The following is a 27,115-nucleotide window of genomic DNA, read 5'->3' as shown; positions in this document are numbered from 1 at the left end:
AGCTCCTATGTAAGACCTGTGTGCTTTGCTGGACTAAATGCCTGTTCTTGCTCTTTTCTTGCCCACCCAGATCAAAGAATGCAGATTATGAGAACAAGTCTGTGTTTTCCCCCTGGCTTCATTTCAGAATCAGAATGCACTTTGTGTCTGTAACAGGCTGTGATGTATGAAGCAGAAAGAAGATTGATTTTCACAAACTACCTTGTACCTCAAGTAATGAGAGTGGCAAATTACTTGTTCACTGAGCAAACATGACAGGAATGTCATAGAGGGAATTTATATATATGCAAACACATGGGGGTCACATCGGTGTTACTTTTACAAAGTGACCTTATCCACCAGGGGTGCATTTTTTAACTCTGCATTAGCTTACTCAGGAAAAGCTAAATAAAACTGCAAATGTCTGTGTTGCCTGGGATGTAGAAACTAAGCTGACTAATAAATAATGTAAGATTCAGCACAGAACATAATTTAAATGGCTGCGTTATTTCTGTACGAGAGACTTGGGGTCAGGAGGGATTTCTGCACCTCACTTAGAGTGTCTCTGAAGTAGTGACTAAAGTATCTGTTGTAAAAAGAAAAGCAAGAGAATGTTGAACTAATTTTCTGTCGGGGTTTTGTCTCAAACGTTTCCTCAAGGTAGAGTTGAGAAACAGGCTTAGACTTCTCTTTATGAACACTTGCATTCACAGGATGTGTATGTTTGCAGAAAACAAATGTATCTTGCAGACACTGAAAATGTCTGCATATGTAAAGCAGGAATGAATGAATTTTGAACAGCTTCACAGAAGCTGATGTTCAGAATGAAAAGAAAGAAAAGGAGCAACAGAGAAAAATGCTGTTACTTCTGGGAAACAGATAAGAATTTTCTGTATATGCTGCTCCGAGGGGAAGACTAACAGCCAGTATTTCCTTTGTTTTCTTTCTTTTCTTTTTTACTTCTTTTAGTGTTTTTTTTTCCTCCTCAAAAAGTAAGTATTACATGAGGCTACACGTCACATAAAATAGGAAAGCAAAACATTTTAACACTGGCCTGACAATTGTGAGGTTAATTTCCACGTGATTCCCTCTTTCTGAACTTTTGAAAAGTGGTGGATCTCAAGCTCAGAAACAAAGAAGGAAGGAAGCAGAACCTCAAAAGCTTGTGGATATTTCAGTACAGTCAAATAGTTGGGCCACACCTGCTGCTGGGAGGGGCCTGTGAGGTGGAGCAGTGGTGAGGAGAACATGTGCAACCTATTAGTGTATTCACAGTTTGCTTCTGATAAGCTGTAGAAGCTAAGGAGAAAGATTTCTGTTGGAACAGTAGTTTCTGAAGCTTCTCTGCAGCACCGAATTAGGCTTCACCCTGAGGGGAAAAATCCTACCATTTTAACTTATTTTGTCCCTAATCACCAAAAGAGTCTGTTCTTGAGTCTATGATACTAAACTCCATGATGTCTGGTCTCAGGGAGTGCATTTGAGAGAGAAGGAAATGTATGGAGCAAGAGTAACAAGTCTTAGTATTTTATGCACTGTCTTAGGGTGCTGGTGAAGAGCTGCTTACAACACAGTCATCTTGCACTCAACCACTGGGCTGTCTTGAGGTTTTGCTTTATATGGAGTGTGCCTCTGGAACCACCACAGGTAGAGATGTCCTGTCTTTTTTTCTTTTTTTTCCTTGCCTCTAAGAACATTGAAAAATGACCTTAAACTTGGCAGCCTTTTGTGGCCTCTTTTGTGTGGAAGTGCTGAGAATTCCTTGGGTTTATTTTGAATGCTGGGGTTAGAAATGGAAAGATAATTTTGTTACACACAAGGTTCATATAATTTTCACATAAAATTTTGTGCAATATTGGTTTTCAAATATGGGCATCTCCCATAGTGTGCCTGTTCTCAGTTTTGATCACCTTTGGCTTATGTGGTTATTACTGGAGGTTGTAAGGATCACAATGAAAGAGAGGCTCTGCAGAAGGGAGGGTAAATGTAAGAGGAAAATGCCTCACGGAGAAAACCATTCAGGTTAATAGCTGTAATTTGTGAAGCTCTGCATCACCCCTAGTAAAAGTAGCTCATTTCAGAGCTCATTTATTCTATTTAATATAGCCTGTTGTAAGTGTAATAACAGCCAATTTTATTTCCTGGATGCTCTTACTTGGCATGGATCAGGGTAGCAAGGGATGAATAGTTTGTTTCAGAGCTGAGGTCAAATGCTATCTAGTTCCAGTGCCTTCTCAGTGCTATGTCATGAGCTATTTTGCAAATGCACAAAAGAGAGCCACAGTCACAGTCTCTCAGCCCAAGTAATAAGGTATGCACTTTGATACTGGGCATATCTCACGGCTACTCCTTGTTACTCAGTTGCTTGCATGCTTTGCTAATAAGATGCATGCATCCCAACTGCGTGAGTTTCTTGAACTACAAACCCTCAGTTTTTTATTTCTGGGACTGTATTGCTACAGTGTGCCCTCTGCTTCTGCAGCAGGACTGCTTGCAAGCAGCGTACCTTGTTTGTGTTCATGCAGCTACTCATCTGTCCTTGGACTGACTGTTCTAAGTGGCTGATTCACACAGCTGCAGGTTCACATTTGCACACCATAATTAGTTTGAAACTTGATTAATTGAAACTCAACATCATCTTCTAGCTTTCTCTTATTTGAACTGCTGTATGTTATAGATGCTTTATCCACTGAGACTTTGGTGCTTCTGCTGTTGGCCTCTGAACTATCCGTCCCAGTTAGAACTGATGCTTCTCTGACTTTTCTCTTAATTTTGCCTATTATGGAGCTGTTATCAGACAAAGTTAGGAATTTGGTCCATCTAAGAATTTAGTCCATCTAAAGGTGAACACCAAAATTAGTAATGCTGAATAGTGTAATAGGCTTGTGTAACAGAAATGGTGTTTTGTTTTCCTCATAATTGGAAAACCTAGCAATGGCATTGAGCCCAGATTTTCTGTCAGAGCTGAAACCCTTCATTTTGCTTGCTGAAATCTCTTCAATATTCATTGCTGGCTTACTCCTCTTTGGTATGCTGGCCTACTGGCAGAGGTTTGTATCTTCACTCTGCCACCTACCCTGAGGGACTGCTGTTCGTAGGTAGATAGGTTGGTTTTCTCTCTTTCACCCTGCTGCTACTGTTTTTCTTTTTGTGTTTGCTTTTTCTACAGTGTGTTTGCTGCCAGCCTTGCAGCACAGCAAGTGAATCTGGCATCAGCAGAGTTAGATTTAACTTTGCTTAGTGGTGCAAGTCCCACTGGGTTTTGAGCTGTGTCGGGTGAGGAAGAAGGATTTGATTTTAATGAGAGATGACTCGGCACCGGCATCATAGCACCTGCAGTGTGAGAATCCAGGAATGAAAGAGTTAGTTCGTATTCTGTTGAGAGGTAGCTGGGAGAGAGCATATGCTGAATGTGACTTTTTTTTTTTCCCCTGGTGTTCTTATTTACATTGACAAAAAATATATTTGCCTTTAGCTTTGAGTGCTTCATGAACTTAGAACTGATGATGAATATGCAGGTTATACTCCAAAGGGACTGGAATCAGTGCAGGAAGGCAGAGCTTGGTGTGGTTCACAGCATACTGTGGCCTCCATTGTGGTTATTAATCAGTCAGGCTTTCAGGGCCACTTCTACCATTCTAGAGACAGCATTTGCTTACTTCCCTCTGTGTGATAAATGTGATATCTGAACCTCTGGGAAACACAGAGTGGATGTGTGACTTCTGTCAGAGAGTATTGAGTTCTGTTTACATTGTGTTCATGCTTAAAAGACTTTGGAAAAGTCCTCAGTGTGTTTTAATTTGGTTGCTAGTGTTTGTTTATGCACAGCCTGGTGTGGAAACCCACTCAGTGTTTAACAACATGTCATCAGCCTCCTGGAGAGCAAGATCGACAGTTCTGGGGGAATTGTTTGGGTCACAAGTGTGGAAATCATGAGTGGAATTGCAGGGTGCGTGTGGGGTTGCCTTTTCAGCCTGTGGTGTTCTCTTAGAAAGCAATTTGCTCAGAGGAAAGAGATTGCTTTGAAGCAGATTTCGGGTTTTGAGTAGACTACTGGTTAATTCTATATTGGAGGAGGCTGCCTTTCACAGACTTGTGGTTGCTGAAGATAGTGTTGTACATGAACAAAACAAAAGAGATGCTCTTAAATTCCTTTGAGCTTTATATAAATATAATAGGAGACAAATGTGCAACTGTACTGGAGCAGTACATGTTTTTCTGCTCACAAAAATCATTCTAGTTTCAGGCATTACAAACAACCATAACTTGATCCAAGTGATTAAATTTGTAGCTTTTCTAGTATAAGTGATTGGAAATAGGCATCAGTGTCCTATTGGCCTATCAGTAGAAACATGACAATCATTCAGAGCCATTTTTAACCTGCTCCTTAAGGCTCTTCTACAGAGAATCATAGAATCATAGAATCAGCCAGGTTGGAAGAGACCTGCAAGATCATCCAGTCCAACCTAGCACCCAGCCCTAACCAATCAACTAGACCATGGCACTAAGTGCCTCATCCAGTCTTTTCTTGAAGACCCCCAGGGACGGTGCCTCCACCACCTCCCTGGGCAGCCCATTCCAATGGGAAATCACTCTCTCTGTGAAGAACTTCTTCCTAATATCCAGCCTATACCTACCCTGGCACAACTTGAGACTGTGTCCCCTTGTTCTATTGCTGGTTACCTGGGAGAAGAGGCCACCTCCCACCTGGCTACAATGCCCCTTCAGCATGAAAAGTGAGAGCAGGTTTCATTATTATACTGCTTGCCACTCTCTGCACAACTGCAATCCTTAAGCACTACAGCCTATATTCCTGAACTTCTCTTTTTGGCAGGTGGAGAGGTATTTTCTCTTTGGAGGAGGTTACTGAGAAATAATTCATGTGGTACCTTGTGCTTAAACCACCACAGTGTCTTGCTGTCACAGTGAAAACATCACTGAGCAAGATGAGGGTAACTATGTGCCATTTCTCTTGGTGCAATAAATCAACCCTTTTCATTACCCGAAGATAGACAGGATCGAGGCTAGTTAATCTGCCCTGCCTGAGTCTGTGTTTCCAAACTACTGATGTCTTCCTAACAGGATTTCTTTGTGGAAGGATAGGTATGTGTGCTGGAGGTCTATTCAATTCTGTTACTCTTTATGGCCTGTGGACAGAATCCAAAAACTTAACTACCAAGACAGGACCCCATTGGCCATGACTGGTCCCAAATACACTAGTGGAATTGCTCTGTTCATCAAAACCTGTTGCATAGATTCATCCTTCTTGCCATTTCTAGAGTCTGCTGTGGTTATGAACACTGATGGTGCCTTGAGAGCAATGTGATGACTGGAGATGTTGATTTCTTCTGGTCCTGACCAGCGCAGAGGAAAGCTGGCAGACCACGGAAGGAGGTTATACTGATGCTCTGTGTGATGTACTTCATTTAGAGCTAAGCAGAATTTAAGACTTAAGGGTTATCAGCAAGAAACTTAGAAAAATTGATATCTCCTTTAATGAAAACAAAAAATACTGTTTGTTTTGATTGTGGGATTTCCCCCCTCCCCCCAAGTCTTAAGATAAATACTTATTTTTGTGTATTTTTGTTTTCAGGATGAATAGGAGATACTTGCAGAAAGCAACAAAAGGAAAACTGCTAATAATAATATTTGTTGTAACACTGTGGGGGAAATTAGCATCTGGGGCAAATCATCATAAAGGTAAGAAGTTCTGTTCTATTTTACTATTATGCCTGGGACCTCTGTTAACAGTCTTCAGTCATTGTGGCTTTTTTAACTTATGGGTATTTATGTGTTGTGGTATTGGCTCATTAATGAGTTCCAAAGGAGGAGACTTTTTTCAGTGAATAGACTTTTATTAATTTATTGAGAATTTAAATGTTTCAGTCTTGTTTTCACTATTTCCTGATTTTTAGGTCATTTTGTAATGATGCTACAGTTGAAAAGATGGTAAAAAAAAAACCCAAAGGTGGTAAAATAAAACAAGTCAAATCTAGGGTAGCGTGTCCCTGCCCATGGCAGGGGGTTTGGAACTAAATGATCTATAGAATCCTAGAATCCATAGACCGATTCTATGATTCTAAATAATGAATGCTACTTGTCTCGTAAAAAGAGGTACCAAAGATAGCACATATGTGTGCTACAAATTAATTCCTTGGAAATTAATGTTGGAGAGGAACGATTTCTAGTAATGTGTATGTTGCTACTGTGTGCAGTGCTCGTAAAGGTTGACTGCATGGATAATGTGCACTGAATGTGATTGTGTCACCATCAGAGAAACCGTTGCTTTGCAGTGTGGTCGCTCGCCTATGCTTAACTCTTAGCACTGAACTAGAAATTTTGTAGCTTGACAAGGTGAGATTTGTTTCCCCAAAATGTATACACCCCAGCAGAAGCTGCCATGTTTTAATCAAGCTTGTAAAAAACCTTTTTTTTTTGGTGTGTGTGCGCATATGTTTCTGTAACCCCCTAATGCAGAGAACACGCTTTCTAGATTTTGGTACTAATTTTTAGAGGTGGATGTAACTTGAAATATGATCTACAGTATATCATAGAATCACAGAAACATCTCGATTGGAAAAGACTCTCAGGTTCACCAAGTCCAACCCATAATGCCACTCTGCAAGGTTCACCCTAAACCATATCCCCAAGCACCGCATCCAGACAAACACATCTAGGGTCAGTGGCTCCGCCACCTCCCTGGGCAGCCCATTCCAATGCCTGTCCACTCTTTCAATGAAAAAAGATTTCCTAATGTCCAGCAAACCTAGCCAGTTGCAGCATGAGGCCCGTTCCCTCTTGTGCTATTGCTAATTACATGTGAGAACAGAGCAGTGCCAACCTCTCCATAATGTCCTTTCAGGTAGCTGTAGACAGCAACGGCTTCTCTCCTTCAGCCTCCTCTCTTTCAAACTAAACCATTTCAACTCCTTCAGCTGCTCTTCATAAGATTTATTCTCCAGGCCCCTCCCCAGCTTCATTGTCCTCCTCTGCACTCACTCCAGCACCTCTTGTATTGAGCTGCCCAGAACTGAACAGAGTAGCCTCACCAGAGTAGAATACAAGGGGACAATCACCTCCCTACTCCTGCTGGACACAGCATTTCTAATCCCAGCCAGGCTGCCATTGGCTTTCTTGGCCACCCAGGCATACAGCTTGCTTATTTTCAGCTGCTTGTTAATTAGAACTTCCAGGTCTCTTTCTGCTGGACAGCTTTGCAGCCACACTTCCATATCTTCTTATGATGTTTGTGACTGGTTTATTATCTTCTTCAAGATCAGAATAAACTCCAGGAGACTGGGGCATGATCTTTACTGTGAGTTTAGGAGGGAAATGCTGGAGAAGGATACTGATACCACCAGGCAGTTCATCTCTCTATGTTGATGTACATTTTATTGTGTTCCTTCTGACACGATTTCATGAGCAGATATTTTATATATCTAGCTGCTAGGTTTTTGACTGCTGTGTGAAGACACCTTTCTTCAAAATACCTTACTGATTAAGGACTTCAGGATGCAGAGGCACTTTCCACAAAATCTTTTGAGAGTTGTTGTATTTTGGTCCTGCAGTCCACCAAAGATGGGCTTTGGACCAGTCAGGAACTGTACTTGAATCTTTTGCTCAGCCTTTTTACTCCCTCTAAACAAGAATATGGATTTCTGCTGTGGCTTGCTAGTTTAGTTGTCTATTGGAAAAGAGCCAAGACATCTCAGGCTGGATTCAGAATTCTTTTCTCTTTGATCATCTATCTTTAAAAAAATCAAAAAGCTCCAGATCATTTTGATTCCACCCACAAAAGTCCATCAAGCTGTGTTTCACTCAGTCCAATTCAAACTCTTGCCAAAGCATGCTTGCTATGGTTTTTGAAAAATCTGATGAGTAAAACCTGTCTGCAGGTATTTAGTGAAAACACATTATAATTCCAGCGACCCCACCACCCCCTTGGGCAGCCCATTCCAATGCCAATCACTCTGTGAAGAACTTCCTCCTAACATCCAGCCTAGACCTCCCCCAGCACAACTTGAGACTGTGTCCCCTTGTTCTATTGCTGGTTGCCTGTGAGAAGAGACCAACCCCCACCTGGCTACAGCCTCCCTTCAGGTCGTTACAGGCAGCAGTAAGGTCCCCTCTGAGCCTCCTCTTCTCCAGGCTAAGCAACCTGAACTTCCTCAGCCTCTTCTCACAGGGCTGTGCTCCAGGCCCCTCACCAGCTTTGTCACCCTTCTCTGGAAACCTTCCAGCATCTCAACATCTCTCTTGAATTGAGGGGCCCAGAACTGGACACAGGACTCAAGGTGTGGCCTGACCAGTGCTGAGTACAGGGAAGAATAACCTCCCTTGTCCTACTGGCCACACTGTTCCCGATGCAGGCCAGGATGCCATCGGCTCTCTTGGCCACCTGGGCACACTGCTGGCCACCTGGGCACACTGCTGGCTCATCTTCAGCTACTATCTACCAGTACCCCCAGGTGCCTTTCTGCCTGGCTGCTCTCCAGCCACTCTGTCCCCAGGCTGTAGCACTGCTTGGGGTTGTTGTGGCCAAAGTGCAGAACCCTGCACTTGGCCTTGTTAAATCTCATCCCATTGGCCTCTGCCCACCCATCCAGCCTGGCAGGGTCCCTCTGCAGGGCTCTCCTACCTTCCAACAGATCCACACCTGCTCCTAGCTTGGTGTCATCTGCAAACTTACTGATGGTGGCTTCAATCCTCTCCTCCAGATCATCAGTAAAGATACTGAACAGGACTGGGCCTGGGACTGATCCTTGGGGCACACCACTAGTGACAGCTGCCAACTGGATGTGGCACCATTCACCACCACTCTCTGAGCTCTGCCATCCAGCCAGTTCTTGACCCATTTCAGAGTGAATCTGTCCAAGCCAGGAGCTGCCAGCTTTGCCAGGAGCTTGTTGTGGCAGACAGTGCAAAAGGCTTTGCTGCAGTCCAGGTAGACTACATCCACAGCCTGCCCCACATTCACCAGGCAGGTAACCTGATCATAAGAGGAGAGCAGGTTGGTCAGGCAGGACCTGCCCTTCCTAAACCCATGCTGGTTGGGCCTGAATGTGGACTGTATTCACTGTATACTGGAAATTATTTTAAAACCCACAAGTCAGAGCTATGCAGCTCAGCCATCATCGATTTCCAGAGAAACTGGGGGGAGTTTAGCTTCTCCTCATGCTCAACAAAATCTTCCCTCTCCTTTCCCCACAACTCCTATGGCAGAAATGGAGCTAAGGTACATGTTAAGAAAACCTGACACTGTTCATCTTTGCCTGGAGTTTCTGAATACTGAAAAATGTGAATTTATTCACTAATAATTATTCTTAGCATCATTAATCTTAATTTATGGAAATCCTTATTAACCTATTGACACAACAAACACTAATGATGTTGAAGGAGCCCTTACAACTTCAGTAATAATCTACATTAAAAAAAAACCCTTTACTTTCCTATTGACTTATTTCTATTAAACATCAGTTGCACCAACTCTTAAACCCATCTCTTTTTCTGAAGGCAATTGTAAAAGAAAAGAAAAACAAAAAAGCAGGAAAGATCATCAATGTGTGGAAAGCTCTTTAATGAGCATTCTTCTCTCCAGACAGAATTCAGCAGGGATGTAAACAGCTGACTTTTGACAGGTTGTCTCTAGGCTTCTTGTGCTTATTTCAAGAATATGACACAAATGAGAAATCCCAAATCAGCAGCAAGAAAAACAGAGGCTGAGGCAGGGCATGGGAAACCAGATTCTGAGGTCCAGTTGTGCAGCCACCTGGATTACAACCTGAAATTTCAGATTAGAGCATTTCAGTGTCAGATGCATGGTCAAGTCCATCCTTCTTTATCTTGAGGAGAATAGACACTCTTGCTCCCTTTATCTTGGCTGAAAATTTTATCAGTTTGGGCAGAAAGTCCAGGAGCTAAAATACATAAACATTCACAGCATTTAAAATGAAACACAAAGTTCACTCTTTTTTTTTTTTTTTGCTGTTTACAGGATTTTGAGTTTTCTTGTGCAATTCCTGGGTGTTTATAGCCCATTTATCCTGTTCTTTGAAAAGAAAGAGGAACTTTGCTCTGTCTTCCTCATTTTGCTGGGGACCCTAATACTATGGTTATTAGTGCTGTAGCAGGACACATACACATGTGAATCAACTTGCAATGCTGCAGTATTTGTGTATGAGAAGACAAATACAGAATAGTATATCAATCTCCAAAAGGATATTGTCAAAGTTATGAGTCTAAAAACTGATATACCTTGAGGGTGGCTGAAAAAATAATCCATAAAAGTATTTTATTATAAGACTGATTTTGATCCTCCTCATTGCTAGCCCTTGGAAAGCAAATAAACCTGTGCAAAGATATAGTGTTAACTGACAGCTATGGCAGGCAGTCATCAGTTCAGCATCACTACCTGTTTGCTCTTTCTGTTATAGGGAACATGAATTGATTTGGTGAGCATTGTGTCACACTCCATGTTTAAGGTTTCAAGTGTTGGATGGGTCCTTTTGAGAAAGAAATATACTGCTATCCCTTTACAAGTGCTCCTTCATGGATGAGAGGCTATTAGGAGGCAGCTTCTACACTAAAACTGAAAAAGCCAAAATTCAGATCTCTTTTGTGATTTGACTAAAGGGTGTGTGTGTTGTTTGTTGTTTTTTGTTTAAACATTGACAATTCAGTAAGGCAATCTAAATAAATTAAAGGTCCTTTTGAATCTGAGCATAGTTTAATAATTCCTCAAAATACAAATCAGTAAACTTTGTAATAAAATTTTAAGCCCCAGACAAAACAAACAAACAAACAACAACAACAAAACCCAAGCCAAAAAGCTACTTAAAAAAGATGACTGCTTGCTTCCAAGAAGAAATTTGCTATGGAACCTGAAAACACTGCAGGTAGATAGATTATTATTTTACTATTAGCTGAAATTTATTTTCTTTTAAAATTGTCTCTTGGAAGCTGAATTTGTTATTTTGATGTCTAGCATATAGTTCAATTAAAATCTTATCATTTGTGATGCAGAATTACTGTTCCTACTTATCTGTGAATTTGTACTAAATATGAAGCCTTATTATTCACAAGGAGAAAATGAACCTTTGTTTCTCCTTGGAGAAGAGTACCTGTTCTGAAGCCCACCTGAATGAAAGAGCCATTTATCCTCTAGAGCTGCTAGTTAGATTACCCTTCCTGGATGAACCTGCGTTTTTGGTAACAAGTATGAAACATTTCATAACCTCTTTGTGCTTGACCCTTGATAAATGTAGTTAAGAGTTGGAAGAAGGTGTCTAGATTGTGATGTTACGAAAAAGAAGTTTTTCATTCAGTTTGCTTCTTTCCCGGCCTGAAATGTGCAGGCACTGAAGTGATTGTGGAATCTACCTGATGCTAATTCCTCTAGCCAGATGCTTATTCTATATCCCAGAGAAGGGTGACGAAGCCGGTGAGAGGCCTGGAACACAAACCTTATGAGGAGAGACTGAGGGAGCTGGGGTTGTTTAGCCTGGAGAAGAGAAGGCTCAGGGGTGATCTCATTGCTGTCTACAACTACCTGAAGGGAGGTTGTAGCCAGGTGGGGGTTGGTCTCTTCTCCCAGGCAACCAGCAGCAGAACAAGTTGTGCCAGGGGAGGTCTAGGCTGGATGTTAGGAGGAAGCTCTTCCCAGAGAGAGTGATTGGCATTGGAATGGGCTGCCCAGGGAGGTGGTGGAGTCACCGTCCCTGGAGGTGTTCAAGAAAAGCCTGGCTGAGGCACTTAGTGCCATGGTCTAGTTGATTGGACAGGGCTGGGTGACAGGTTGGACTGGATGCTCTTGGAGGTCTTTTTCTACCTGGTTGATTCTGTGATTCTCAGCTGCCTTACTGGGATAGAAACGCTGCTAGCACCAGTGTTGTGAGGTAGGATACAGCCTGTGCCACACAGAATGTGGAAATGGCTGTGACTATGTGAAGTTGCTCAGTGGTAGCAGTGGTACACTTTCAAGTTGTATTGATGTGTTTATCTGTGGCTAGACTTTCGTTGGTGGCCATCATCTTCCCTGTTCACTGTGTCTCTGTCCTTTTGTTTTGCAGAAAAAGTAGAAATGAAATCTGCAGATCAGTCCTGGAAAGCTTAAGGCACTGTCTGAAATTTTAATTCTTTGTGTAACAGAGTTTAGAAATGCAGTTTAATTGTCATCGTTGTCCTTGAGGATCTTAACTTTCTTTGTATAACTCGTCATTTCTGTTTGCTCTGGGGGAGCTTTTAAGTCTTACATCTAGATATGTCATGTTTTCTCTCAGGAGAAGGCATCAAAAGATGGCAAGCATTGACGAGAGTGCCTATCTTTGATAATGTAATTTTTTTTTTAGGGGAAGGAATCTCATAATAATGAACAAATGTAATCAAATATGATACTGCAGACCAGTATAAGCTGTAGTTTCCTTTGTTCTGGAGTGTGGCTGCAAAGGCTCATAACCCTTGCAGATAGGTGAGGTAGCATGACTTTGTTGTTTTGGCTTCTAGCATTCAGCTAGGCTCTCAGCAGCTGCTGTAATGCTAACGCTGCACTAAATGAGTATGTGACAGGCTCCTGGCTTTGCCTGACTCCCAGGGCTGTGGAACTGATTTGTGCTGAAGAGAAGTAATATACTTTGTTAAAAACTGTGGTAAGGGCTTGTGTGCAGTCTCAATGTCACCAATGTGGGTAAATGTACCTTGAAGTTTAGTTAAGACAATACCTGAGATCGTTCTGAGCCCTGATGATATGCTTTGCTTATTTATCTTCCTGACTGGCTGTTTTCTGTGTGTTTAAATCTGAATTAGCAGAGCAGAAGACAGATTTTTTTTCTTGTGGTTGCTGCTTGCTATAGACCAAATGAAACTGTCTTGAGTGGACTGGGAGAAAACCTCCGAAGTGCATGGGTGGTAGAAAAGGAGAGGAACTAGCTTGCAGGAAGCCTACAGCAGGAACAGACTGGAGGACAGCTGAGAAAACTGATGAAGAGATGAACAGCTAGCCTTTCAAGGTGATGGAAACAGAGGCACTTAAGGGGTCAGCTGTGATTGTGCTGAGGGATTCTGAGGGTAGACTTGGAAAAAGGAATCTGCTCCACATAGAACAGACTTGTTTACAAGGTCTTTTACCTCTGGTCAGCTTTACTCAGGATTACTGACTTTGCTGTTTTAAAACATGTTTTCTATGAAAAATCATATAGACTAATTCTGATGATTATATATTGCAGAATATATGTAACTAGTTCTAGTGATGACAGCCACACTGGGATACATACAGGCATTCAGAAAGGCTAGCAAAGGGCTTTCTCAGTCCTTTACTCATGTCTTCTTATTGTATTAAGACTTCAGGTTACTAGCAACAGTGTTCAGAAGCTTGTGTGTACCTACAATGCGTTGCAGTTAAGTAATGCTGTTTAGGTGACATTATTCAGGAGGATTAGAGGGTTGCCTTTCATTTTGGTGAAATGTCTGAGATCTACATTCCTAATATTTAAAGTCTTAGTGTCTAGAGAATAGTAGCCCTAACCAATGCATTTTAGACCTTTGAAGTACTGGAATCATGTACTACCTCTGGATGTGTTTAAAAGCTGTGTAGATGTGGTCTACATTGTGGAATCTGGGGGTGCTGATTGATACCCGCCTGAACATGAGCCAGCAGTGTGCCCAGGTGGCCAAGAGAGCCAGTGGCATCCTGGCCTGCATCAGGAATGGTGTGGTCAGCAGGAGCAGGGAGGTCATTCTGCCCCTGTACTCTGCACTGGTTAGACCACACCTTGAGTACTGTGTTCAGTTCTGGGCCCCCTAGTTTAGGAGGGTCATTGAGATGCTTGAACGTGTCCAGAGAAGGGCAACGAGGCTGGTGAGAGGCCTTGAGCACAGCCCTACGAGGAGAGGCTGAGGGAGCTGGGATTGTTTAGCCTGGAGAAGAGGAGGCTCAGGGGTGACCTTATTGCTGTCTACAACTACCTGAGGGGTGGTTGTGGCCAGGAGGAGGTTGCTCTCTTCTCTCAGGTGGCCAGCACCAGAACGAGAGGACACAGCCTCAGGCTGCGCCAGGGGAAATTTAGGCTGGAGGTGAGGAGAAAGTTCTTCACTGAGAGAGTCATTGGACACTGGAATGGGCTGCCCGGGGAGGTGGTGGAGTCGCCGTCCCTGGGGCTGTTCAAGGCAAGATTGGACGTGGCACTTGGTGCCATGGTCTAGCCTTGAGCTCTGTGGTAAAGGGTTGGACTTGATGATCTGTGAGGTCTCTTCCAACCCTGATGATACTGTGATACTGCGAAATGGCTTAGTGATGGATTTGGTAGAGTAGGGTTAATGATTTGACTCGATCTTAAAAGTCTTTTCCAACCTAAATGATTCTATGACTCTAAGTACTCAAATCTTCATCTTTCTGTAGAACTGCCTTCACCATGATGTTAGTGTTAGTACACATAGTGCAGAGGACAGAAACTAGATAAAAGACATCCCTTCTTCCAGCTAACTAACCACTAGATAGCCATATTCTCCCGCTTGTTCTCCTTTCTGAAGAAGTCCTCTTGAAAGTAATGAGACACTTTGGAGATGTAAGGTATGTGGTTTGAACCTCTGAGCTGAAGAAAGCACAGAACAACATAGATCTCTCAGTTCAATGACATGGGCTCCGGTACAAAGGTTAAGCAGCAGCAGTACCATTTTTTCCTTAGTTTGTGGGTTTTTGAAGTGTGTGTACCATAACATCTGGGGAGGGTAGTTTCTGTGGACACCTTCTGGATGTGTGGGCCTGTTAAAGGATGTAAGAGTTGTTCATCATTTTTCCATGTTTTCCACCAGAATTATGCAGGAGAATACTGTCGAACCTTTAGGTGAGGGAAGCTGCAGGCATGCAGAGAGGTGTGTGGATGCCTTAGGAGCTATCAACTGAGGCTGGAAAATGTGGGGGTTGGTGTTGTGAAGGGGATTTGTTTGGGTTTTGGGGGACTAAATATGAGGCCAAATTTAAAAGGGTTTAAATAATTTAATATTATATACAAATAGAATCCCCCCACCCCCGAAACTTATATACAATTAACCTACACAAGTCCTTTGTATGCGGTTGCGAAATTACTTTACAGAATGTCTATTTACAGGAAGAATCAGAAAATTTAGTAGAGATTTGAAAAAATTTTTGATAGAGCATCCTGTGGCATCAATAAAGGTGCCATGGGTAAAGTTACTCAAAGTCTATGCTTGTTTAAATCGAGATTGCTCAGTTACTGACTGGAGTCATAGTCTCTGTGGTCCCAAATATGTGCGGCAAAGCCACATTGTTGACCCTCGTGGGTCTGAATAGTTCAAATATTGTATTGGGGCATGCTGTCTGAGGAAGCTCCATGGGCACAGTCGAGCTGGGAACGACAGGCTGGGGCGGCAGCTGGCCAGGAGCACCTTGGTTGAATTTTCCCCTGGACCGGTGCGAAATACTGTGGGTTGAAATCGTGCAGTGGTGATGGTCCCAAAGCGGCAAAGAGGATGGAAGCAGTGGGTGGAGGAGGGTGGCAGGAACACTGAATTGCCCCTTTTATGATATGAGCCCGAGATTGATGGTCCTTGGCCACAATTCTGTCCAATAAGGGTCTGGCAGCAGGCCAAAACATACCAAAGAAGGTGAAATCCACGGCTCCGGTACCCCCAAACATGGAGGGGGCTCAGGTGGATCCCCACCCTAGGCGCGTGTGCTTACACAATGTGTTTACTTCAACCTTGCAAGCAGGCAGGCCAGACTTGAAGGCACCAGGCTTATTGTGCTCCTTTGTCCCCCTTAATTTGTTTTCCCCAGGTTTGGGCAGGGCAACACCTTCCAGGGGGACAACATGTCCGGGCATGAATAGATTTGTAAACACAGCCTTATGGTTCTATGTGACCCTCCACCACAGTTGGTCAGAATATTAGATGGAGGCACCCACTCTTCTGTTGCTGAACCTCTTTCATCCCAGTCTTTTGTCGTATTTGCTAAATATATCTTGTGGAATTTTGTCACAGTGATAGATTCTCTGGAATGAGAATGCTTGGCGTGCAGCTTTCACTAACTTAATTCTGAGTGTAATTAATGTTTAAATATAGAAACAAAGGAAGATGATCGTCGTTCTAGCAGACATGTAGAAGAAATATATTAGATGTTCTTATCTCGCTTGGGCATTAATTGAAAGTTTCAGTTATATCAGGATCAGAACTTGGTCCCCAAATTGCCATTCTCTTGAAGATAGTGTAGAGGAGTCAATCAAACACTTTCATATCAGTATCTGTCACTGTAATCTAAAATGTTAATGCAATATCTATTAGAATTCTGTAGATAACATTCCTTGGCCTTATGTCAGAGTGTAAAAGGAGATTTTTTTCTCCTGTTGCCAACATGCCAGTAGTTCTGATGGTTCACAGAAACATGGGTGCAGAAATCATGGCAGCAGCAGAGTCATGATTATTTCATCTCTGTGCTTCCAGCTCCATTACAGTGGAAGGCTGCCTTAATTTTTCTCCCCCATTCCCACTGCCTCATTGGTGACTAAACATGGCTGTAATTGAGACAGCCATGGAGAGAGAAGTTGGAGAGTCATATGAGAGTCAATGAGATATCATGATTTTCCTCTATACTGGCCACTCAAAAAGTATCTCTGCTTACATTTGGCAACTATTATGGTTTCTTGATGTTTTCTAAAGCAAATAAGAGGAAAGTGCTTAGCAGTTCTTTATTTTTGGCCTGATCTTGTAATCACAATGTCAGATTTTTACTAACTTTCTATGAGTGACTATCCAGGATTGTTTCCTTAAATGCATTCAAGTTTTGTGTAGTGGTGGAAAGTAGAGAGCTACACAAAAGATGATGTTGTTGCCTTGAGCACAAGCCCTACGAGGAGAGGCTGAGGGAGCTGGGATTGTTTAGCCTGGAGAAGAGGAGGCTCAGGGGTGACCTTATTGCTGTCTACAACTACCTGAAGGGTGGTTGTGGCCAGGGGGAGGTTGCTCTCTTCTCTCAGGTGGCCAGCTCCAGAACAAGAGGACACAGCCTCAGGCTGCGCCAGGGGAAATTTAGGCTTGAGGTGAGGAGAAAGTTCTTCACTGAGAGAGTCATTGGACACTGGAATGGGCTGCCCGGGGAGGTGGTGGAGTCGCCGTCCCTGGAGCTGTTCAAGGCAGGATTGGATGTGGCACTTGGTGCCATGGTCTAGCCTTGAGCTCTGTGGTAAAGGGTTGGACTTGATGATCTGTGAGGTCTCTTCCAACCTTGGTGATACTGTGATAGTTAATTTTACACTTAGAAATGCCAAAAGTTTTAACATTTTCAGCTTTTTAATTTATTGGTAACGTTTTCTTTCCTTGGATAGCTGGCCCACCAAACAGCTGTTCTTTCAGATAATTTCTGATTTGTGGTGGTTTTGTTTTTGTTCTTTTGTTAGGAAAATACTGTAAGATGCTAGTACTGCAAAAACATCGATAGTGCACTTACTCTGTTGTTACTTTCTCCTATCATGAGACATTTCCTTAATTCTGGAATCAGATCTAATCTTCCAGTTTTATATTCTTCGTTTGGCATCAGTCCTGTTGATTTATGTATGCTAAACAATGCACTCTGCTAAATGCCTTTATTCTTACATCTAGGAACACAAAGTGCTTGTATTTGCATGCCGCAGTTTTAACTAATCCCATAAAAATAGTGTGATAGAAACTGCTAGCTCCCCAGATAGTCATCTTCACTAAATTATTCTTGGTTTAATAGTCCCACAGTCTTGGATCTTTGATCTCCCTTGATCAAATTCTTGATCAGAATTTTCTTTGTTTCATTAACTTAACTGCCCAATTAATGTAACGTATACTAGTATATTTTTGTTAGCTTAAAGATATAGTAGTATTTTCTTGTGAGCATTATTTTCTGGGCTTATGGATATATTCTCAATTGTTAATTTACCTAACTCTACATCCTATCATAGACTGTGTCTTAAAATTTCCTTCAGAGTAGAAAATGAAAGCAAGGGATGTTAGATGCAGCTGTGGTCAGGAAGGAAGAGACCTGGAGACTCTTGTCATACACTGTGAAGCAGGCTGCTGTGCCACAGTGAGCCAGCGGCTTGCATGTGCCCACTCCCCTCTCCCTTTCCAGAAACGTTTTTTACTCGTTGACTACATTGATTAAACTGTCTTTAAAGAGAATCCTTCCGGTACAGACAGGTTGTATAAGGATCTTAAATGGGAAAATGGTTACAAAATTTTAATGATAAACAACAGAGGCAGTCTACACAAATAGATTTGTTGAGGAAATGCCATTCTCTGTCTCTTTAGACAAATGGTTAATGCTGATAACAAGAGTCTGCTCAGTAACTCCAGAGGTGTGGATCCTTAAGTGCAAGCAAGCTCTAAAATGTGCCTTCTAGTTGAGGTTTCCACCCTTGGAATTCAACATGCACTGTAGGATAGCTGTCTCCAAGTCTTCTCTTGGCTGTGGAGCTCAGATGGTAATATCAGAAGATCATGACTTGTGCAAAGTTTATTTCCAAGACCTTGCAGCCAGCTTTTGTTTGTGGAGAAACCAAGCAGATTTTTGTCTACTGATATAACAGCTTTGTTTTTTTTCCTTTTTCCTTACAGAAATGCTTATAAAATTGTATTACCATCTGGGACTATTAAACAAGAATATAACTGAAAAGAACATTTGAATAGTTGATAATTTTCCTTACATTTTATTTTCTCCAAATTCAGCATGTTAAAACTGTCTGATTTTTACAGGTCAAATATAATGGGTCATTATTGCCTTATAATTAGTTTGATCCTTAGCAGTATTGAGCTATGTAAAATTAGTGTATTGGCAGGATTAGGGCCAATTCTATGTTCAAAGTTTCAGGTATAGAGGCCATGTATCTTAGTGCTGGTCATAAGGTTTTCTGCTCTGTCTCTCCTGCTTTCCCAGTATACATTTTATGTATCTACCATACGGTCTTTGCATGCAATGGTGACTGCCCCATGCTGGTATCTACGACACATCCCTGTTATCCAGCTCAGGGGATTTCATATATGCAAGCTGGGAAGCTTGTGCCTGGAAAATCACATCCCATGCAGAGATTATTTCTACAGCATTCAGAGATATGTTAATAATTCATCTGCATTAATTTTCTGCTGATGATGCCTAAAGACTGTGAACTTCTGCCTTGGTACTCTTCACTGAATTTGCTCTATAGTGGTGTTAAACAATTGCTTGTAAAATGCCATATTTTAAAACAGCTGTTCTTTAGTCATGCAGTAGCCAAGGAAATATTAAGAAACAGCTATTGTGGGGAATAGCAGCAAAAAAATCCCTTATGTATTTTTTTATAGCAGTTTATAGTTTCTTTCTGAACAAAAAATATTAGTTCTGCTCTTGTCAGGGCTGAGGGGAATTTACCATTTTAAGACTCACCAGGACAGTTGTCCACTGGAGTAGATATTTGTAAGAGAGTTTCATATTTTCAGCACATCAGGGAATTGATCTGACCCCAAGCTGCACAAGCCAGCAGCTCCAAAGCAGCAAAGCCTGGGTCTGTATTCACGCATATGTGCATGCATATGCACACAGAGCTTTGAGAGACTTGGATGAAAGAGAAAAATGCAAGGTCATCAGTGATGAAATAGCTTATGTGGATTATTTTAGTGTTTTAAAAGCTTATCATTTATTTATAGGAGCTTCACAAATTACTAAGTGCTTTTCAGACATAACTGAAAACTCAGGGAATTTTCCACAGTGCTCAGTTTTAGGCATCTCTCTTAGGTGCTCAGAAACACATTCAGAGCTTATTCCTTTCACAAAGTGGTAATTCACGCTCTCATTCTAGTGTGAATACTTCTCTAAATTCATAAACCAAAAAGTTTTCAACCTATTGGAAACCCTCTAGAGCTTTTGGAAAATCTCATAGCAGGAAGACTGAGTTTGGATACTGTTCTTGTATCTGCCTACTAATCCTTCTCTTGTATCAGGGTCACAATATCTAAGATTGTTAAGACCTTATTTTATTTCTGCTGTTCAAATGGGAGCTTTATATTGCTGTTCAGAAGGCAATGAAATTTGGTCTGTGACAAATTCATTTAGATCTGGATATCATTCTGCAAATATTCTGTTGTGTTAAAAAAGGTTCAGTTGTAAAACTTACATTTGGTGTTTGTTTCTCCATGTTGAGCTAAACTGCATAGGAAAACAGGAAGAATTCTTGAAATTTGCAGAGTGATGATATGGAAATTTTGACCTTCCCATTAAAGTGTGAAAGAACCATTTAACTGTGGCAACAAAATCCCACTTGCCCAAATAGATGGAAGCACAGCCATGGCTAGCTTGGGGGGGTTAGATGACAGAAAGCTGGAAAATCATAAAAGAGCAGTCTGCTTTGTGCAGCTCTCTCTTAGCAGGCTGAGCAAGAATTCTGTCTGTAGTGATGAGGAGGCTGAGGCAGGAGCTGCCAAGTCTGTCTTGTTCTTTTTTTCCCCCATGGATTTGTATAACTCTTGTACTCAAATTGTTCTTCTCAAGTAAATGCAGCAAACAGAATTCCTTTTTTTTTTTTTTGGCAAAATACTTCTGGCTTCAATATCAGGTGTCCTTGAATGACTGAAGAATAAAGATGAATGCGTGGGTTGTTCTGGGTGAAGGCAGAGCTGCGGAATGGATATGCCGCAGAAAAGGGCTTTGTTAAGACCAACACAAATCCTGGGTGTATTGTGCCAGTGTTTTTTTTAGGTGCAAGTTATTAGAATTGCTTTGGCTGAGGTTGTGTTCCAGGATAGTGCGTGACAGGAGAAGTAGGGCTTGTAGGAGACCGACTGACTTGCTGGGAAGGTCAGGAATGGTCTTGATCCAGGTTTTGAACCCCAAGTTATGTAGGTCTATGATGCAAGAAGTGCAGAGATCACAGGATGTTAGAGGTTGGAAAGGGCCTCCAGAGATCTCCAAATCCAACCCCCTGCCAGAGCAGGACCATAGAATCCAGGACAGATCACACAGGGACGTATCCAGACAGGGCTTGAAAGTCTCCAGAGAAGGACACTCCACAACTGCTCTGGAGAGCCTGTGTCAGTGCCCTGTGACCCTTACAGTAAAGAAGTTCTTCCTCATTTTGAGGTGGAACTTCCTGTGCTGCAGTTTACATCCATTGCCCCTTGTCCTGTTACAGGGCACGAGTGAGCAGAGGCTGCCTCTTCCTTCCTGACACCCAGGCCTCATCTGCTTATATCCATTTGTTAGATCCCCTCTCAGCCCTCATCTACTTATATCTATTCATTAGATCCCCTCTCAAGTCTTCTCTTCTCCACACTAAACAGCCCTAGATCTCTCAGCCTTTCTATAGTCCTCATAAGGCAGTGCTCCAGTTCCTTCATCATCCTTGTAGACCTCTGTTGGACTCTCAATATATCCCTGTCCCTCTTGAGCTGAGGAGCCTAGAGCTGGACACAATATGAATGAATGGAACAGTTAAGCCTGTAATTCCATCTCAGTGAAAAGGATGCATAGAAAAGGCTGAAACCATCATTAGAATCCTTCAGAGAACTAGAAGACTAAATAAATCTGAAGTTGCGTTTTAAAACGATGACAGATAGTAGAAAGTCCATTGTGTACCTATGAACAAGCAAATATTTTTTGAAGTAAAATACTTTACTCAGTTTTGTTATGGTATGCAAATTTACTAGTGATTAAAAAAAAAAAAGGAAAAGAAAAGAATACTGGTGCTAAACTTCCATCTAAGATGCATTGGCATGTGTCAGATTAGCTATGGAAATTTGTGAAATGGAACCCAGAAGGTATGCTAACTGCTAGATACTACAGAGTGGAAAGTAAATATATTTCCAGTGAGTGAATACTGAGAAAACAAGCATCTGGTAGAGATGGAAATTATGAATTCTTAACTGCATCGTTCACCCCAGAACATCTGCCAGAAATATTAAGAGCAAATATAACAGTGTGATGGTTTGGGAGTTACCTGCCCCTCCACTCTTGTGAAATCACCCAGACTAGACTCAACTGGCTGGAAGTTAAGGAGTGAAGCTTTATATTTACAGCTTAGCACAGTATACAAGCAGATATTTACAATATATACAGCTATATATAGAAATATATAAATTTAAAGTAATGCAGAAACACAATACCTCTCCCAGAAATCAGAGTCCCTAGGAGGGGCACCCAACCACCCTTCCACCTTCTTTCCACCCCTCTATCTTATCCCATAGTATGCCTTATGTGCAAGGTGAGTTTGGAGGATTGGCAAGGGGGGTGAGAAGCAGAATTAGTTAGGTTGCACAGGGAGAAAAGCACAGGCACTGACTGAGAGACACACACACACTCTTATCTATGTTTGTGTTCTTGCTTTTATACATCTCAGCAATCCTGTGAGTGAAGTAGACATCACCATTGCTTCCTTTTCACAGCCTATAATCTAATTTTTCTCACTAAAATATTCCAATTTGCCTCAGACTAGCACAAACTGTATCTAAGAGAAGATGTAAGTTTAAATAAGCAAGGAGGATGAGTAATATTGTGCCATCTTGTTACACTGCTACGTGCTGTGCACATGAATGCTGTGTAAATCTCTCATCTCCTTGTAGTTTTGTTTCAAAAACACCCTAGGAGCCTAAAAATACTGTTTACATCCCTGTGTTTACCTTTTCAGAACAAAAATTCGGAAAGTCTCATTTGGAATAAGTAAATAATCCATATTTTTGCATATTGTGTCCCTCATCATAGCAATGCATACTAAAGTAGAAGGCTGAGTTGCAGAAGACAAAGAACATCCTGCAGATTATGCTCGAGAAAGATCTGAGAAAATAATTAACCCTGCATCCTACTTATGCCTCTCATGTTCATAGCATAGTTTAGATCACAAAGGCTTTTTTAGTCTTTGTTGTAACACCAGCCTGGGAAACTGCTCTTTGGGGATTGCAGGAATCAAGTACGCTCTGGCCCTCTGCCTAATGTTAGGGAAGAAAATGGGATGGAATGGGATGTAAACAGCTAAAATGTGGGGTGTTAGGAGGATCCCTATTAAACCAGTGTGAGGGCAGGGCTCGGTCTTATTTCATGCCTTTCTTGACTCTTCACTTTTTGCCCTGCATCATTAGAAGTGTTTTCAGCTAAGGAGTTATGTATTTCCCACCCTTTGTTAAAATGTTATTTTCCCCATGTGTTTTCTCTGACAAATAGCTTATGTAGAGGAAAAGGACTGAAGAGAAGACCTTAGGTACCAGAGAGGAGTTAGGTAATAGTGTATTTCACAAATCCAAAGTAAAACCTTCATGTTAGAGATAAAGAAAGAATTTGTGAAGTGAGGTAATTTAAAAATTTTAGCTAAAAAAAAAAAACCCACAAACGTATCAGAACCACTGCATATTATTGCCTGTGAAAGTGCCATCTTCTAGAACAGCTGGTCTTTAGTTACAGTTCAGAAAATGTTCAGAATCAATCATCAGATATTTGTTGGAAATAGCAAACCAAAAAGATTTTAATTATTTTGGCCTAAGATTTCCATAAATAGGTTACCAACATTTTGTGTTCGTGGTACAAGTGTTTAGAACTTGAGTTTTATAGCTGAAAGTCAGAGCAAAACTAAATTAGTCTGTGTGGCATATAGAAATCATACTCTTATTTGTTTTGCAGTTGATGTGGTTTATTTTATTGTGAGTAATGTTTTACCCTTGTTGTGCTTTTGGCTTTCTAAAATAAGCAATGCTAGCCTGTTGAGTAAATATGCCGAAACAAATACCATTGTCAAGTCTAGCTCTTGCTTCTATTTTCAAACATACTTTAGCCTAATGAGCATTTTTCTTTAACCTGGATATACTCTACAACTACCTGAAAGGGCATTGTAGCCAGGTGGGGGGTGGCTTCTTCTCCCAGGCAACCAGCAATAGAACAAGGGGACACAGTCTCAAGTTGTGCCAGGGTAGGTATAGGCTGGATATTAGGAAGAAGTTCTTCCCAGAGAGAGTGATTTCCCATTGGAATGGGCTGCCCAGGGAGGTGGTGGAGGCACTGTCCCTGGGGGTCTTCAAGAAAAGACTGGATGAGGCACTTAGTGCCATGGTCTAGTTGATTGGATAGGGCAGGGTGATAGCTTGGACTGGATGATCTTGGAGGTCTCTTCCAACCTGGTTGATTCTATGGTTCTATGATTCTAATCATGTGAAGAGCTCACATAAAACTATCACACTGAACACTGATAAGGTAAAAAACCAACACAAGAGCAAAACCCCAATCCACACGCCCTCAAAACACCCTCACAAATAAACCCCAAACCCCCAAACCAAACCACCAATGTAAAAGGTCTCCCTTCTCAGACTGATTTTGGCTGCCAGAAAAGCTTTAATAAAATTAAGCTGTGCTTTTCTGCTGGGTGCTGGGAATGCAACAGTGTACACTTAAACAGCATCATGACACACTCTAAAATCATGAAAAAAATGCCAGATTATGTCTTTGGAGATTGTAAGAGTATGAGATAAGTGTTAAACTATAAACTATCAGTCAATTTTTCATAACAGTGATCATTACAGGGTTACCATTTCAATTGTTTTAAAGTTTTTGTGTTTGGCATTTGTTTCGTATTTTATTTCATGGAAAAATCTCTTGGGTTCATGCGTAGCAAAACTGAATAATTAAGGAGGAGACAGATGGGACACATGAGACAGCCTGGAGAAAAATGTTATTTTACAGCTATAGAGTGCAATTTATAAATTTCATGCTGGTTTTTTGTCTCTGCAATGGAGTGAATTTTCTATAATGAGAAATAGATTGGAGAAGTTTGTTTGTGTGTTTTTAATCCAGGAAGTCTGAGTCCTCTAAGTTTGTTTCTTTGTTTTTGGTTTGGTTTTTAATGTTTGCTTGCTTTAAGGAGAAAGTTCACTGTTTAAAGAGAGCTTTCAAAATCAGTCTACATGTACTACTACCATAACCAGTGACATTATGAAAGCTTCTGAAAGTCACTTTTTTGCTGAGTCCTGGCAAATGTCGGGGATCTTAGAGGTCAGCTTTAGAGTGGAGGAAAAATCAATAAATATGTTGTAACGTGGCTTAGTTATACACATATATTATCAGTGCTAGAGCAGGCATGGTTGTAGAACTCTGACCTTCTCTTAAGCCTGTTCCAGGATTGTGGGAATGTCAAGATTTTCATGAGGGCAATTTCCCAAGAGAAATGACTAACCAGGGACCAAGTAATGATTCTGCTGATGTAGCTCTTTCCCTTCGGGAGGCTCCTAATCTGCACACTAAAAGTTGTGTTACCTCCTGCGGGTGCTTCCTTCTCTAGCTCTGCGTTAACTGTGCAGAGATGTCCACCTTAGACTAATGCCAAAGCCATAGACAGCCAGTAAGAAGCATCTGCTTTTGTAGAGAAGAGTAGAAATATCACCTTAATTCTCATACTGTGCTGTGGGTTTAAGAATGGGAAGTCTTAACCAGAGAGACAGAAGTCCTCCAAAGGGCTAGACAGGATGCAAGGAATTGTAAATTGTCATTCTATCTCTTTGTAAGCCTGGCCAGCTCTTTCTCTTTTCTCCTTTCTCTCCTGGGAATGTGCAAGCTCTTATCTCTGGTATGGCGTTGGATTTTGGACTTATCTGTGACCTTGGGCTAAGATTTCCTACACAGTTCTGGCCTGGTTTGGCCTAATATAGGGAAGCATGGGGCAGGGAAACAAAAAGGACTGAGGCATGGGTATTAAGGCATGGTTGGGGGGAAAGTTTTCTTAGTATGTATTATGGATTTATGTGTTCTGTATTTATATATATAAAATATTATTTTGCATTTATCCTCAATTCTGTGAGAATGTTTTTATCTTTAACTCCTTTGAGAAGGGTTAAAGAGCATCCATCCACTCTTAAAGGCATACTAATATAGGAAATGTTGGTATAAAGAGTCAGAAAATTGATTAACACAACAGTGCTTCTTGATTTTTTAAAAAGTTTTGGATCCTTCTATGTAGAGACACTTTCTTATGACTATATATGTATGTATGCATATGGTGGGGGGGTTGAGAAATTACCCCCCAAATAAAATTTACTGGACCAGCTCAGATGGCTTGGAAGTAAGATAAAGCTGTGTTTTACAGCAAGCCAATTTCCCACGCTTATATACACAATAAATTTATATGTGTGTACAAGTGTATACAATTTAGAACTTATACAGAAGTCAAATTCTCCCCCCTGCACAAAGAAAGCCCAGAAGGGGCCATTGCCACCACCTTCTCTCCTCCCAGATAGAAAAAAACAGCAGATCTAACATGTGATCTGGTCAGTCAAGGTTAGTATTCAGTCATGCACAGAGGAGCAGTGGAGGAGGTGGTGGGCAGAAGGCAAAGGGAACAGAGTGGGAAGAGCCAGTAGGCTTCTTATATCAATTACAAACCAATGAATGTTATAGACTTCATCATTATTTTCTTTTTACAAGCAATGCACTGCTCATTCACTCTTTATATTTTAAAGAATGTCCAGAAAATTCCTCTCTTGTTTCTAATTTAAAACCAAAATAGAGCATTAGCTCTTAAACTGCTACACATGTATAATACTTGGGAAAAAACAAACAGGGGCAAAACTCCAGCAAGTCCCTCCAGTTTCCAAGTTCAGACACTGCTGTATGTTGCTCTTGGGGCTCTGGGACATGCATGCACTGCTGAAATTTGATTTTTGTTCTTTCAGCTGACAATTTGTTCCTGTAATATGTGTTGCTAGACTCTAAAATTAACTGTATGGGACAGGAAATGTGGGTGAACATGGCACTTCATTGAAGAGGTGAGACAGAGGATCAGAAATAATGAGGGAGCATCCATCTTGCACAGCATTATTTGCTGCAGTAAAAATCCAAGTGAAGAGCAGTCACAAACCACAAATATCAGAGTAGGTGTGTGTGAAATAAAAATAAATTCACAGTGACTTACCTTTTTAATTGTGAGTCTTGGTCCTTAGACTTTATAATTGCACAGTTGTAGCTGCCGGGCAGCACTTTAACATGAACAATTAGGTTTTAAAACAAGGCTGTACCATCAAAGTCAGGAAAGGTTGGATCACTCTACTGCATCTTCAGTTTCTGGTTTCCCCATCTTTTTATTTTGTTTTATAATGCTCTGCTGACTACAGCTACACCTGCAGGATATACACTAGGATTATGCTCAAGATTGCCCTGACTTGT

At 41.4% G+C, this 27,115-nt stretch overlaps 1 protein-coding gene across 4 annotated transcripts in view; it reads left to right on the top strand.

Annotated features, from left to right (window-relative positions):
• TAFA2 (TAFA chemokine like family member 2) overlaps positions 1-27,115 on the top strand; it is a 237,805-nt gene that overhangs the window by 163,152 nt on the left and 47,538 nt on the right. For 3 of the 4 annotated variants that reach the window (XR_010302066.1, XR_010302068.1, XM_064142241.1), the window contains exon 2: positions 5,573-5,679. Coding sequence is in view for 1 of the 4 variants with exons in the window: in XM_064142241.1 (XP_063998311.1) it covers positions 5,574-5,679 (106 nt within the window). In the remaining 3 variants the exon portion in view is untranslated. Of the gene's footprint in view, positions 1-1,247; positions 1,627-5,572; positions 5,680-27,115 lie in introns of those variants that run through there. The other variant, XR_010302067.1, reaches the window with a different exon arrangement.

The sequence above is a fragment of the Pogoniulus pusillus genome, chromosome 4, assembly GCF_015220805.1.
Source record: "Pogoniulus pusillus isolate bPogPus1 chromosome 4, bPogPus1.pri, whole genome shotgun sequence".
In the NCBI taxonomy this organism is placed as follows: Eukaryota; Metazoa; Chordata; class Aves; order Piciformes; family Lybiidae; genus Pogoniulus; species Pogoniulus pusillus.
Note: the sequence above shows the minus strand (reverse complement) of the source record. Positions and strands in the feature narration are given on the sequence as shown.